A 13,212-nucleotide genomic window follows, 5' to 3' on the forward strand; every position below is an offset into this window, starting at 1 on the left:
ATGTGGTGCATTTTAAGATAAAATGGTCCTTAATCTGTTAGATAGTATTTAATTTAGGACACTTCTAACTAAGAGTATATAAGCATATAGATTATATAATATCTTTTACATTTCTGAAATAGATTCACAAGATAACATTTTTTTCTTTCTAAATTAAAATATAGTATATCCTTGTTAATAACTTCAAACAAGAAGAGTATAAAGTTAAAAATGAACTCTTTTTCCTGCCTCCCATTTTCTGGAGTAACATTATGGTGTTTTTTTCCAGACCTTTTGCTGGGCACACACCAACACATACATACATGTACCTACATGGTTTGGGTTTGTTTTGCTTTCATGGAACATACATATTCTACAAACCATTTTTCTCATAACAGCCTATGGTGGACATTCTTTCATGTCAGAACTTATGAGCTCACTCACATATACTTCACTTGTATAAATTATGATTAAATCATAATTTCTAAAATCATTTCATTTAACCCATTGACATACATTTATATCACCTTCAATTTTTATTATTACAGATGAAATTTACAACAAGCATTTGTCATTGCCACAGTCTATGTAGAGCTTCTGTACGATCTATATTTCTGTCCAGTGAATTCTTAGAAGTGGAAATGCGGGGCTGAAGGAAATACACATTAAAAATTTTGATAAATATTTCCAAGTTGCCCTCTTAAAAGATGGTACCAGGACCTCCCTGGTGGCACAAGGGGTTAAGCATAGCACTGTGAAACTATCTGCAGCCTCTGTAGCACGAGTTCAATCCCTGGCCAGCCAGGGAGCTACCCACATGGCACAGCAGACCTCTCCTGTCTTGCAGCTGCTCCCCTCAGCAGTGTATTTCAGTCCATCTGCCTGTTCTGCTCCCCACTCTGTCTCTGGTGAATTCTCTCACCACCCCTGTACCTCTGGCCTGTACCCCAGTTCTTGTATGCATAAATAAATACATCTTTAAAGAAAAAAGAGAATTCCAAAAAGATGCCACTCTTTTCACTAAATTATTTTGGTTTATATAGTAACTTTTCAAAAAATGTTAATGTTAACATGTAATGAGTTTATTGTTTTCTTACGAATATTAAATGATTTAGCAATATTTTTTAAATCCATAGTTTAATTGCTGATATGATAACTTGATATATCTATAATCAGCAGAAACAAAAGCTAGTTTGGCTCCTCAGAATTTTTTTAATTAAAGATTTATTTTATTTATTTATGCAGAGAAGAACTGGGGTATAGGCCAGAGGTGTGGGGGGTGCGAAAATTCACCAGAGACAGAGTGGGAAGCCAAGCAGGTGGCTTTACTAAAATACTAAAATACGTTGCTGAGGGGAACAGCGGGGTGAGACAGGAGAGGTCTGCTGAGCCATATGTGGGTCAACTCCCTGAGAGGGGATTGAACTCAGGCCATAGCAGTGATACCGCTGAGATTTAGCCCCTAGACCACCACACAGGCCCCAGAAAATTTTAAGAATGTGGTCAGGAAACTATTCCTCCTATTTGTAGACTCAGTGTCTCACCCTCTATTGTCTTATGTGTCCTGTCCTCCACTTTGCTGGATTTTCAGGGACTAGTATCTCCATTTGCCAGCACTTAGGGATCAGCTTCCTGGGCCCTGCAACTTTCTACTCCTGCATTCCAGTTCTGGCTGGGGTGATTATTTTCTTTCTTTTTTTTTTTTTTTCCAGAGATTTATTTACGTATGCATACAAGAACTGCAGTAGAGGCCAGAGGTTTAGGGAGTGAGAGGATTCACCAGAGACAGAGTGGGGAGCAGAACAGGCTATTGACTGAAATACACTGCTAAGGGGGGCAGCAGGCGAGTCAGGAGAGGTCTGCTGCACCATGTAGGTCACCTCCCTGGCTGGTCGGGGATCGAACTCATGCTGCAGTGGCTGCAGGCAGCCTCATAGTGCTGCATCTTAATCTCTTGAGTCATCAGGAAGGCCCTGGAGTGATTATTTTCTTGTTATTTTGTAGAGTTTTTTTTTGGTTTGTTTCTCATTCTCCATCTTATTGAAATTGAGCTGGTTTATAACACTGAAGTCTCTTAAATTCACAAGTTCACTTTATGTTAACTAGTATTTCAGTGAGAGTGCTAGTTCTCTAAAATCAAATTTTAAGAGGAAACACATTTGCACCCCCAGCCACACCCATTGCTAACTTATTTGTTGAGATGTTTTTGCTTCACTGATGTTAACTCTAGAGTTACCTGAAATTCTGCCCTCATTAGCAAGAATTATCCCCTTATTATCATATGATACTAAAAGAGAACACTGAACCATATTTATCATTATTTGTGTCTATCCCAGAATCTTTTAGTCCTTGCAGCTGTTCTGTCTTTACTGATCCTTTTCTCTTCCTCCACTCCTATCCCACCTTCCCACTACCATTGATTTACTCTGAAGATAATTTCTAATCAGATCATTCACATCTAGGCAAATATTAGCACCTAGAATATTGGAAAATACAATGAAAATTCTCCTTAAAACTCACAACATAAAACCAATAATTCTTGGCCTGCCTTGTGGCTCAGGGATTAAAGTCTCAGTGCTATCAAGCTATCACCAGTCACTGCACCAGCCACTGCAGTATTAGTTCTATCCCTGCCTGGGAGCTGACCCACATGGCACAGCAGACCTCTCCTGTCTCGCCTGCTGCTCCCCTCAGCAGTGTATTTCAGTAGATCTACTTGCTCTGTTCCCCACTCTATCTCTGGTGCATCCTCTCACTCCCCTCCCCCCGCACATCTCTGGCCTACACCCCAGTTCTTATATGTATAAATAAATAAAAATAAATCTTAAGAAAAAAGCAAAACACAATAATTCTTCTGGGATATGGGTTAGTAGAGTCGTAAAACCTAATTTAGCCCTGAGATTCATTCTATCTTTGCTGATTTGTCCTTGCTTTTTCCCTCTTGTCAAAAATAAAAATCACCACCACTTTAATGCTATCTAAAGGTTTTTTTTTTAATCACCAATAGTAGTAGTAAAGAAAGTTAGAGAAAGAAAGTCACTTTTCTTTTTTCTCAAACCTGTAAAGAAAGATAATGTAAAGGATTTGGGTGGGCCTTTGAGGCTCCGGGTGAAAGAATGGGATTGATGCAGGAAGATGGTGAAGGTGAGGAGATATGGGGGAGTCTTTACTTCAACCAAGTGGCAGAGTGGAGTAGTATTCTTCTTCCTCTCTTGCCTTCCTCTCTGCCTCCATGCCTGACACAAGGGTGCTGTGGGTCTCTGAGGCAAATATTCAAGGCTGTAATAGATTTGGGAGTGGGAGAGGGGGAGGAGGGAAAAACCTCAGGCAGTTGTGCTAGGTGGAAAGAAGGAAGAAGAGTTTATATTTTCACCAACCTAGTTTTTGAGCCTATTGAAGCTATTTGTGAATAATAAAAATACATAAGTGTCTATCTGTATGTGTGTGTAAATCTATATGCAAGGAGGAAAGGAAGGAGCAGGGGGTAAAACCTCTAGCTCCCCACACAAGAATTGTCATTTCCCTGTTGGTACACATCTATATTTGTATTATCTTTGTTATTATAAATGAACTCAAGAGATTTGTGGACTACAAAAGACTTGTGGTTTAAGGGCATTAGTGATAATTCAGAAACCCCACATCACTGCTGATCAAGCTTGCTAGTCTTTATCTTCATATTTCTTAAAGCTGCCTACACCTTCCACCACAACCAGCACTGCCTTCATATGTTACTTCTTTCTTTCTTTTCTTTTTTAAGATTTATTTTTTTTTTATTTATGCATACAAGAACTGGGATGTAGGCCATAGGAGCAGGAGGTAAGAGGATTCACCAGAGACAGAGTGGGGAGCAGAAAAGGCAGATCTACTGAAATACACTGCTTAGGGGAGCAGTGGGCAAGACAGGAGAGGTCTGCTGTACCATGTGTGTCAGTTCCCTTGCCGGGGAGCAAGCTCATGTCACAGTGGCTGGCGATAGCTAGATAGTGCTAAGAGTTTAATCCCTGTGCCACCAGGGAGGCCCCGGTTACTTCTTCCTTGAATTACTGCTTCAGCTTATCAAATGTCTTCATTACTCTTCATTTTTATTTTCCCCCTAATTCACATCAGAGTGAGCATTCCTGAAGATAGATATGCTCATGAAGATTACACTGCTTAAAATCCTTCTGTGGTACCATATTGCCTTAAGTGTAAAGTTTGAACCCTTTAGTATTGGTATGGAAGTTCTGTGACTTAAATCCTGATTCCTCCTCTGTACTCCCTTTAGGGACCATTGGCTCATAGTTCCCAGAACCTGCCTGACCATCTCTGGCCTTTGTACTATAGGATTTCCTCTTTGGGGCACATACTTTCCCCATTTTTCACCCAGTTAATGCTAAGTAACTGATTTTTAGAGCTTAGATTAGTTGTCAATTTTCCTGCAGACTGAGCTGAAGGGTGGAAGGGGTTAAGTCTCAGAGCTATCCAGCTGTCCGCAGCCACTGCAGCAAGAGTTCGATCCCTGGCCAGGGAACTGACCCACATGGCTCAGCAGACCTCTCCTGTCTCGCCTGCTGATCCCCTCAGCAGTGTATTTCAGTAGATCCTCGTGTTCTGCTCCCCACTCTGTCTCTGGTGAATCCTCTCACTGCCCCCCGATCCCCCCACCTCTGGCCTACACCCCCAGCTCTTGTATGCATAAATAAATAAAATAAATCTTAAAAAAAAAGACAGCTGAAGTTGCCTTACATGTACTCTCTAAATATATCCCTGTCACAACCCTCACCACTCTATTTTTATCAATATTTGTTATTTATTATTAGTATTTATATCATTTTGTTTCCCTTTACTCTCTCTTAGTTCATGGGTTTCCATTTGGGCAAAGACTGGTCTCTATTTTCAGTACAGATCTCACCATATAGGAGGTACAATATTTCAAATAATGAAATATTGAGCTCCTTCATTTATAGTTGAGAAACCAAGGTGCAGAGAAATAAATTACCCATAAATCAACACACACTATTATTTTTTTAAAGAATAGTTTTCTGCCATATTTTTTTTTTAAGATTTATTTATTTGTACAAGAACCGGGGTACAGGCCAGATGTGCAGGAGGGTGAAAGGAGTCACCAGAGATAGTGCGGGGAACAGAACAGGCAGACTGACTGAAATACACTGCTGATGGGAGCAGTGGGCGAGACTGGAGAGGTCTGGCGGTGCCATGTGGGTTGCTCCGCGGCTGGCGGGGATTGAACCGGCACTGCGGAGGCTGCAGGCAGCTTCACAGCACTGCGCTCAACCGCATGTGCCACCAGGGAGGCCCAGCACACACTATTTAAAGGCAGACTGCCATCTAGTCTAGTGTTTGTTTTCTCTTTCAGGAATTACAGATTCACATGTCTATTAAGGCCAGAGAGACAACATATTTTTATAATTATTCTGTCATTTTCCCAGGACATGTGTTTTTCTAATACTACATTTTCCCACATATGATAAAGATCTATTTTGATAAAAGAAATGTTTTCCTCTTAAACTACCACATAAGAAAAACAATAGTGTGATGATCATGGTTATGTTGTGACTTGAGAAATTATAGATGATCCAAAGTTGTTCCTTCATTGAGGTGCCATGGGAGTTGTATACACATAAATATGGCGCTCAGTGTGTGGTTTTAGTCTTTGGATTCTTGCCCTAACCTGGTACTCAAAAGCTCCTGACCTTTCCCGTTTCATCTCTAGTTGTTAAGCTCCCATATACATTGGTAGACACACGGACATACCCTGTACATACCATCTTTAATGCCTCTCATTCTCTCTGTCTTTTCTTCCTGCTGTCTCTGCTTAAATTAACCTCAATACATTGCCTGCTACCACCCACTCTTACTGTTTGGTGCTTGATGAACCCCAGCTCAAAACTCTAAACTCAAAAGCTGTTTCTAGGCAGAGACTTCTGTGGGGTGTGAGCGTGTGTGTGTGTGTGTGTGTGTATTAACAGATTACAAAAGAACTTTTGCAAACATGTTATTCAGCTGTCCCATTTAGGTACAGTTGCCTAGAATTCTTAACATAGTTAAAGGAGAGTCCAGGATTAAATTACATGGTTCTTGAATTTTCAAGAGGTGGCTTATTGCCTTTGGTATCAAATTTGATTAAACTTGTTAACTTTAATGCCATTTGGTTCTGTTGGGGAAGAAGAATTAAATTGCTTTCTCTAGAGATTGAATTTTTTTCTACTGACTAAGGAACAGAACATTTATTAAAATTATCTTGGTGACCTGAAAGAGAAATGTACTTCTTTTACCTCAGCGGAAACAGGTCCAGGGCATTATTAGCACATGGTAAAAATTGAATAATTGAGCAACACTGACTTCTTTGGGATTCAGCCTTCCAGCCCCTGCTGTGTGATTAGTTCTGTCCAAGCTGCTGGCATGCCAGAGCAGGGAGCCTGCAGAGGATTAGGAGGGAAAAACCCTTTAGCAAGTCTCAGATACTAAAGACATTTGATTTAATTTTACATGTTACACATGATAATCTGGTTTCCCTTGGCAACCTTCAGTTCTGCCCTGCTTTATAATCAGATGATTGCAGGATACAGGCAGACTTGGTGGCCTCACCTGGAAGTGGCTATAGAGAACAGAGTTTACCTCAGGAGTGAAAAATGTCACTGAAAAAAGCCAGAAGAGTCTGAGTCCCCGTGAAGGGACAGAAAATTCTCTATAGCTTAGATATCCATGAAAATTTTGTTGATGAAGAAGGAGGTTCCAGAACTACCTATGGAGAGTAATTTGGGATGAGAGGGAAAGGGATCAAGTCTTGTAAATCTTTGCAGTGATAATTTTATTTGTGAATTGTAGACAAGGTTTTAATTAAAAAACTACAATAATAGTTATTATTTATTAAATACATGCCAGGAATCTTACTTGGTTCTTTACTTACACAGTTTCATTGAAACCTTACAATATCTCTGCAAAGGATGTATTAATATCTGTTTTATAAATGAGGAAGCAAGTACTTTGTAATGGCTTAAATAAGGTGACGCAATTTTGACTACAAGATTTCAGCTTTAAGAGAGGTATTATTCCTTTTTTAAAACATCTCAAAGTCCTCTAAAGTTTAATTTTACCTCTATTGGAAACATTAGGTAGACTTATAAATGTCTATTAATGTAGCCACCTAGAAAAGTTTAAATTATAATCATTTTGTTCTAACTCTCTCATTTTGTATCTTAGGAAATTGAATAATAGTTCACTTAAAGCCTAAAGCAGGGTCTGCTGACTCCTAGGCTGACTCCTAGTAATTTATATATTATACTATGCTCATAAACTTTCAAAGGGGACTTGAATAAATGGAAGGAAAGTAGGAGGGGGTCTTATAGTATTATGAATGGTATTAGTTTGGGCTTGCAAAATTAACAAATCAGAAGGTACAGATATTTAGGCACTGGCAACAGTTCTTATAGCTAGTGATTAGTTTATTTGGCTTGGCTCATGTCTTTTTTTTTTTTTTTAAGAGTTATTCCTTTATTATAAGATTTTTATTTTATTTATTTTTGCGTTGAAGAACTGGGATATAGGCTAGAGGTGCAAGCGGTGTCTCCCCACAGAGACAGAGTGGGGAGCAGAACAGGAAGATCTACTGAAATACACTGCTGAAGGGAGCAGTGGGTGAGACAGGAGAGGTCTGCTGTGCCATGTGGGTTAGCTCCCTGGCCAGGCATAAACTCAGGCAGTAGGGGCAGTAGTGCTGCAACTTAACCCCTAGGCCACCAGGGAAGCCCTTGGCTCACATCTTAATGAATTAATGTACTGAGTTTTTCCAAATGATCATAAGTTTCTAGAGCCCTCCTGGTCATTTAAAAAGACATACAATATCCACATACGTATCTGTGTGGGTATTCATATGTATATGTATGTATTCATATGTATGTGGTATGCATGTGTGCATGTATCTACAGGTCTAGAGGTGGATACAAATATGTGAGTGGTAATGTGATAATGACTGGCCATTTTTCTGACACATAGAAACAGAGACTACATAATGGCATTTTAATGACTTACACATATCGACTTCTGTTACATTCACAAGGTGCTAATACTGAGGAATGGCATGTCTTTACCTTTCTTTGAGATGAAAACTATGGGAGTCTAATAGCAAACTGAGCAATCTTAATGTTATACACTTACTATGCAAAGTATTGTACGTGAATTTCATTTAATCCTCCTAACAACTGTGTTTGTGAATGTTGTCTTCATTTCAGCAACTCTTTTAGTTTATTTATCCTTCTCAGCACATTTCCCCTAATATTTTATTATGAGAATTTTCAAATACAAAGTTGAAAGGATGGTACAGTGAACATCCACATACCCACCTAGATTCTATAATTGTTCCTATTTTTCCATATTTGCTTTCTTGAATATCTAGCCAACAGCTTATCCATCTATCCGTCTTAGTTTTTGTTCTATTTCAAAATGAACTACAGAGATTAGTACATTCTAGTGCTAACCATGTACATGTGAATGTCTTCAATAAGAATTAAAATGTGTTAGCCCTATTAAAAATAAAAACAAGAAAAAAATGAGCTTTTTCAGTTCTGTGTTATGGGGAAATAATGTGTACTCAGCCACTTTGGGTCTTCCCCTATGAAATAGTAAGATAATTTAAGAATAAAAAGTAAGCTACCCATGTTAAAAAAAAAAAAACATTTGAACCTCAATAATGAGAAATAGAAATCTATCGGGAGAAAGGGGGGATACCCCTGTTGAATTCCTAAGCCACAGCAAGTCAGCATTACAAAGTGACATCTTACCTCATTTCTGAGGTCATCACACATTTCTGAACATTAACTCCTATGTAAAAGGGAGACTTTGATTAGCAAATTAGCTCTGTACTTTGGTAATGATATTGCAACTTAATTTCAATGAACATTTTTTCTCCTTTTCTCCTTTCTTGGTGTGACTAAATTGCTACACAGCATGCTGCATGGTTGCTGGTAAAACAGGAAATGGGGTAAGTAATTTAGGTAGGGAATTTTTACTACCATTTAAATATAAGACACCTAGTTTTACTACTTTTACAAAGTAGTACAAAGTAGAAAAGCAGTACTTTTACTACTACTGTCTCTTTTTTTAGAGTGAGCTCACTAGCTACTAAAGAAATGGGCACAAAAAGAAAATTTTTATTGTATAAATAGGTGTCAACTTTGTTTAATTCGTTAATTTTCATATCATATTCATAGTCTATGAAAGCAGATTCATTTTTTTGGGTGGCAAATGTGAATGTGAATACATATTTTATATGCATTAGGTACGTATATAATATAGTTTGTAAAGATAATTTAAAGGAATAAATTTGGTCTTAGAAACTATATTTTGAAATTAATTATTCTATAAAAGACACAAAGTGAAATCCTAGTTAAGGTTGAACAATTAAGTGAAACAGTTGGCAGCCAAATGTGTTTTGAATTTAGAATTTTTTAGATTTTGGAAATGTAATCTGATGTTAAATACCCTATGTAACATACCTCTCCTCCAGGGTTGGGGTGGGTGCTATATAATCAAATATATGAATGTTTCTGCAGTAAAACATGTAACTATTCACACACATATAGCAAAGTCTCTAAATAGCTACACATATTCAAATCACGGTTTGACTGACAACTGTGTTTTTGGAAAAAAAAAATCTGTAATTTTCTAGAGCTTTAAGGATTTTGAAGCTAAAAATCTAGTAACACAAAAAGGGCCATGATGTTGCTGGAGGGCCTGGTATTCTCTAGAGAGAAAAACACAGAGGAAAGTATGGGTTTCTCTATTAGCATCTCTTATTTCGTAAAGTGATTTATAGAAAGGTAATTTGGCTTTTTTGGAGGATTTGTACTTCATATTTGTACTTCATACTTCAAAAGGTAATAATCACTTGTTTATTGAAGGTTTTGGGGGTTTAGTCAGGTTGTATTAAATTAGTCTCCAATGTTTATTATTCTGGCATAATAATTTTGATTCTGCATTTGAGAAATTTGTCAGCAAAGTCTGAGCATACTATTTTTAAAATGCTTCCAGTTTCCAGCCACTGGCTTGTGAGTTGCTATTGTTATTTTTCATTAAAGGATTTTAAACTAAGCTTAGTTCTTTCAAAAGATTCTGATTAATATATAGATACTGAGACAGAAAAAATAGGACACTAATCTTTTCCTTCAGTGTCTCCAGTTCATTCTATGTTCAAAAGATTATAGAGGAATTGTTATTAAATAATTGATGCAATTGGAAAAAAAATTGTGTTGGATATTTTGGGTCATCTTTTCTCTAGAATGGTTGTCATGTATCTATACAAAAGTGACTGCAGTTGACATCCTCATTTGTAGTTACCTGACAGAGGAGAGAGGGAAATGCAATTTCTAAGTGCTAAATGGGGGTTGAATTTACCTTAATGACTACTAATTCCACTAAAAGACAGGCTTTCATGCTAAGGATCTCTGTGAAAACATGTACGCTAAATCATATCAGAAATATTGTTAGCCACATTCAACGTGCAGGACTGAAAACCTGTCAGTTTAATATTTTATATTTACCTATATTAAGGATAAGGTTTCTAAGAAGATTGTTAACCCTTCCTCTAGCTCTTTGATCTGGAAGTTGGAGTTTTTAAACTGAGCTAAAATGTTCTACATGTATTATTTCAAAGACTATGAAGTTTTTAAAATAAACATATAGTGAGTATTGTTTTAACCATTGTTAGGATTGGCTCTTGCTGCAACCCTTTGTACTCTCCAGAGTCTAAACAGTTTTTAAATCATTTTCTGTTCTTGTGTTTTTTTTTTTTTAAACTTTTTATCCTTTGAAATGCATTCTCATACATTATTTACTTTTCAACTATGATCTTATTTTATGTAAATATCATTAAACTATTGATACAATATTAAGATAGTCATTTAAAATACCTAAAAATGTCCCTGATATTCCAAGAATTAGAAAGTTTATGAAGTCCAAACACTTTAGTATTTTTTTTAAAGATTTATTTTTATTTATTTATGCATACAAGAACTGGGGGGTAGGCCGGAAGGTGTTGGAGGTGAGAGGATTCCACCAGAAATAGAGTGGGGAGCAGAACAGGCAGATCTACTGAAATACACTGCTGCGGGGAGCAGTGGGAGAGACCGGAGAGGTCTGCTATACCATGTGCGTAACTGCCTGGCCGGGGATGGAACTCCTGCCAATTGCAGTCATGCCGCAGTGACTTGTGATAGCTTGACAGTGCTGAGACTTTAACCCCTGGGCCATCAGAGATACCCACATTATAATATTTGAATAGGTTCTTAGATATAGAGAATTGACTGTTTTTTCAGTTTAGGGCTTGTCTGGATATTTCAATGTTAAACTACAATACCAAAGTATATGAAAACATTCCTACCAATTGTAATCTCAACTGAATATAGAATGTGTATTTCTTAATTTACATTTTTAGAGGAACAGTAGTCCCTGTATATGTCTTCAGGTCAATTAATTTTAGCTAGTAGCTAAATTATTTCCTTCTTCCTATCTGTAGTTAGTAGTGTCTTTTGGTCTCAAAGAATTAAATTATAAAGAATGTTGACTATAGTTGTTTCTATCATTGAAAACTGGACATTAAAAGGGATGATTCACAAGTGTCCCTCGAATCTCTTTTGTGGCCCTATAAATAGCCATAAGACTAATTTAAAGTTTTAATTATTTGAATACTGTGGGCATGTTAGTCTGTTAGAGATCTTACATTGTTCTTGTAGGGTATAGCAGAGAAGTTTTAATAATACCATGCCATGTTTTTCTTTCTTTTTACCTCAGTTCCTTTCTATCACAATTTTAGATTGCAGACTAAAAGCTAGAAATCATAATTGGGACTTCCCCAAACTTATTTATTGGCTCATGAGTAGATTTGGGGGAAATGTTAGATTTTTATTCAGACATTTATCTGATGTTAACTTGATGATCATTTCAGAACATTGATACTTTAGGATTTAATATTTCCTCTTAAGCAGTAAAGGAGGGGGGAAAAGTACAGCTTTACATTCATTTCCCAAAAGTAAGCCCCCATTATCAGAAAGAGAATAGATGCAAACATTTTTAGTTTTGGTTGATACAGTAACACAGTTTTGTAGTTTTTGAGCAATAAAGAGTCCTTTCTGTCCCACTGAAATCTTTTCAATTCTAGCTCAGCAAAATTCATAGCTTACTTATATTTTCGGAGCTTTGAAACTACCTTATATGCCACTAGGAAAAAATGCAGTTCCTTGATTCTCCCAGAATATAAGGTTCATGAATGAGCATTTTTTTGGTCTGCTTTGTTTTTCTGCTTTCTATCTAATATGTAAAATAGCACCTGGCACATAGTAGGCACTCATATTTTTTTAATTGCATATATTCTTGCCTTTAATAGAAAAAATGAAATTTTTCGTTCAGTGAATTAATTTTTCTGTTATTCAGAAAACAGAGTCTGTCGCCTGGAAGAAATGATATAGTTCAGCTAAAAGAAGCCTACAAATGGATAACTCATCCCCTGTTTTCAGAGGAACTGGGTGTTCCCATTGATGGAAAGGTAATGGGTCATTAGCATTGTTAATTTTGTTCACTGGTTTAACTAGTTTTACTTTATTATATGGCGAGTTTTGGTTAGCTGAAAGAATCTTCTTTTTAAATAATCCAGTGGAGGATGTTTGATTTTAAAATGGTAATTTCTAAGTCTTAAATTGAGTTTAAATTTTTCTTTTTAAAGACTTCTTTGCGATCCAAGACACATATAAGTGTAACAGGTGTAGTGCCTCCTAATTGACCTTAAAAGGTTAGACGTAATTTATGCCTTTAATATATTTATAGTTTAATTGAAGAGATATATTTACTGATACTAAGCAATACATAAATAACTATGAGCAAGTGAGAGTCAATTCTAGACTATCTAATTTTGGTTATCTGTGGCTAATCTTGTTTTCAAGTAGGCAGGCATCCTATTCATCTGCTGTGAGCAGTTCCCTCTGTTTAATTTTAGGCAGAGACTGCCTTTGAACCAGAACAGTCAGTCTTCTCCCCTATTCCAGAGCAGACCTTATCTCAGTTTCTGGATTGGATTGAATTTCAGGGATGAATTCAATAGGTTTCCAGATGTGGAAATGTTAGGGGAACAGGACACATTCCCAACCCATTTTAAATTCAATCTTGGGCCTCCCTGGTGGCACAGCAGTTGAGCGCTGGGCTGTAAAGCTGCCCGCAGCCTCTGCAGCGCCGGTTCGATCCCTG

At 37.2% G+C, this 13,212-nt stretch overlaps 1 protein-coding gene across 1 annotated transcript in view; it reads left to right on the plus strand.

Moving 5' to 3' along the window:
- Positions 1-13,212, plus strand: part of PUS10 (pseudouridine synthase 10) — a gene marked incomplete at both ends in the record, with an annotated part of 63,747 nt that overhangs the window by 25,548 nt on the left and 24,987 nt on the right. The window contains 2 exons of the mRNA XM_084234343.1: positions 8,925-8,959; positions 12,406-12,517. Coding sequence (XP_084090469.1) covers positions 8,925-8,959; positions 12,406-12,517 — 147 coding nt within the window. The remainder of the gene's footprint in view (positions 1-8,924; positions 8,960-12,405; positions 12,518-13,212) is intronic.

The sequence above is a fragment of the Talpa europaea genome, assembly GCF_964194135.1.
Source record: "Talpa europaea genome assembly, chromosome: 6".
Taxonomy (NCBI): Eukaryota; Metazoa; Chordata; class Mammalia; order Eulipotyphla; family Talpidae; genus Talpa; species Talpa europaea.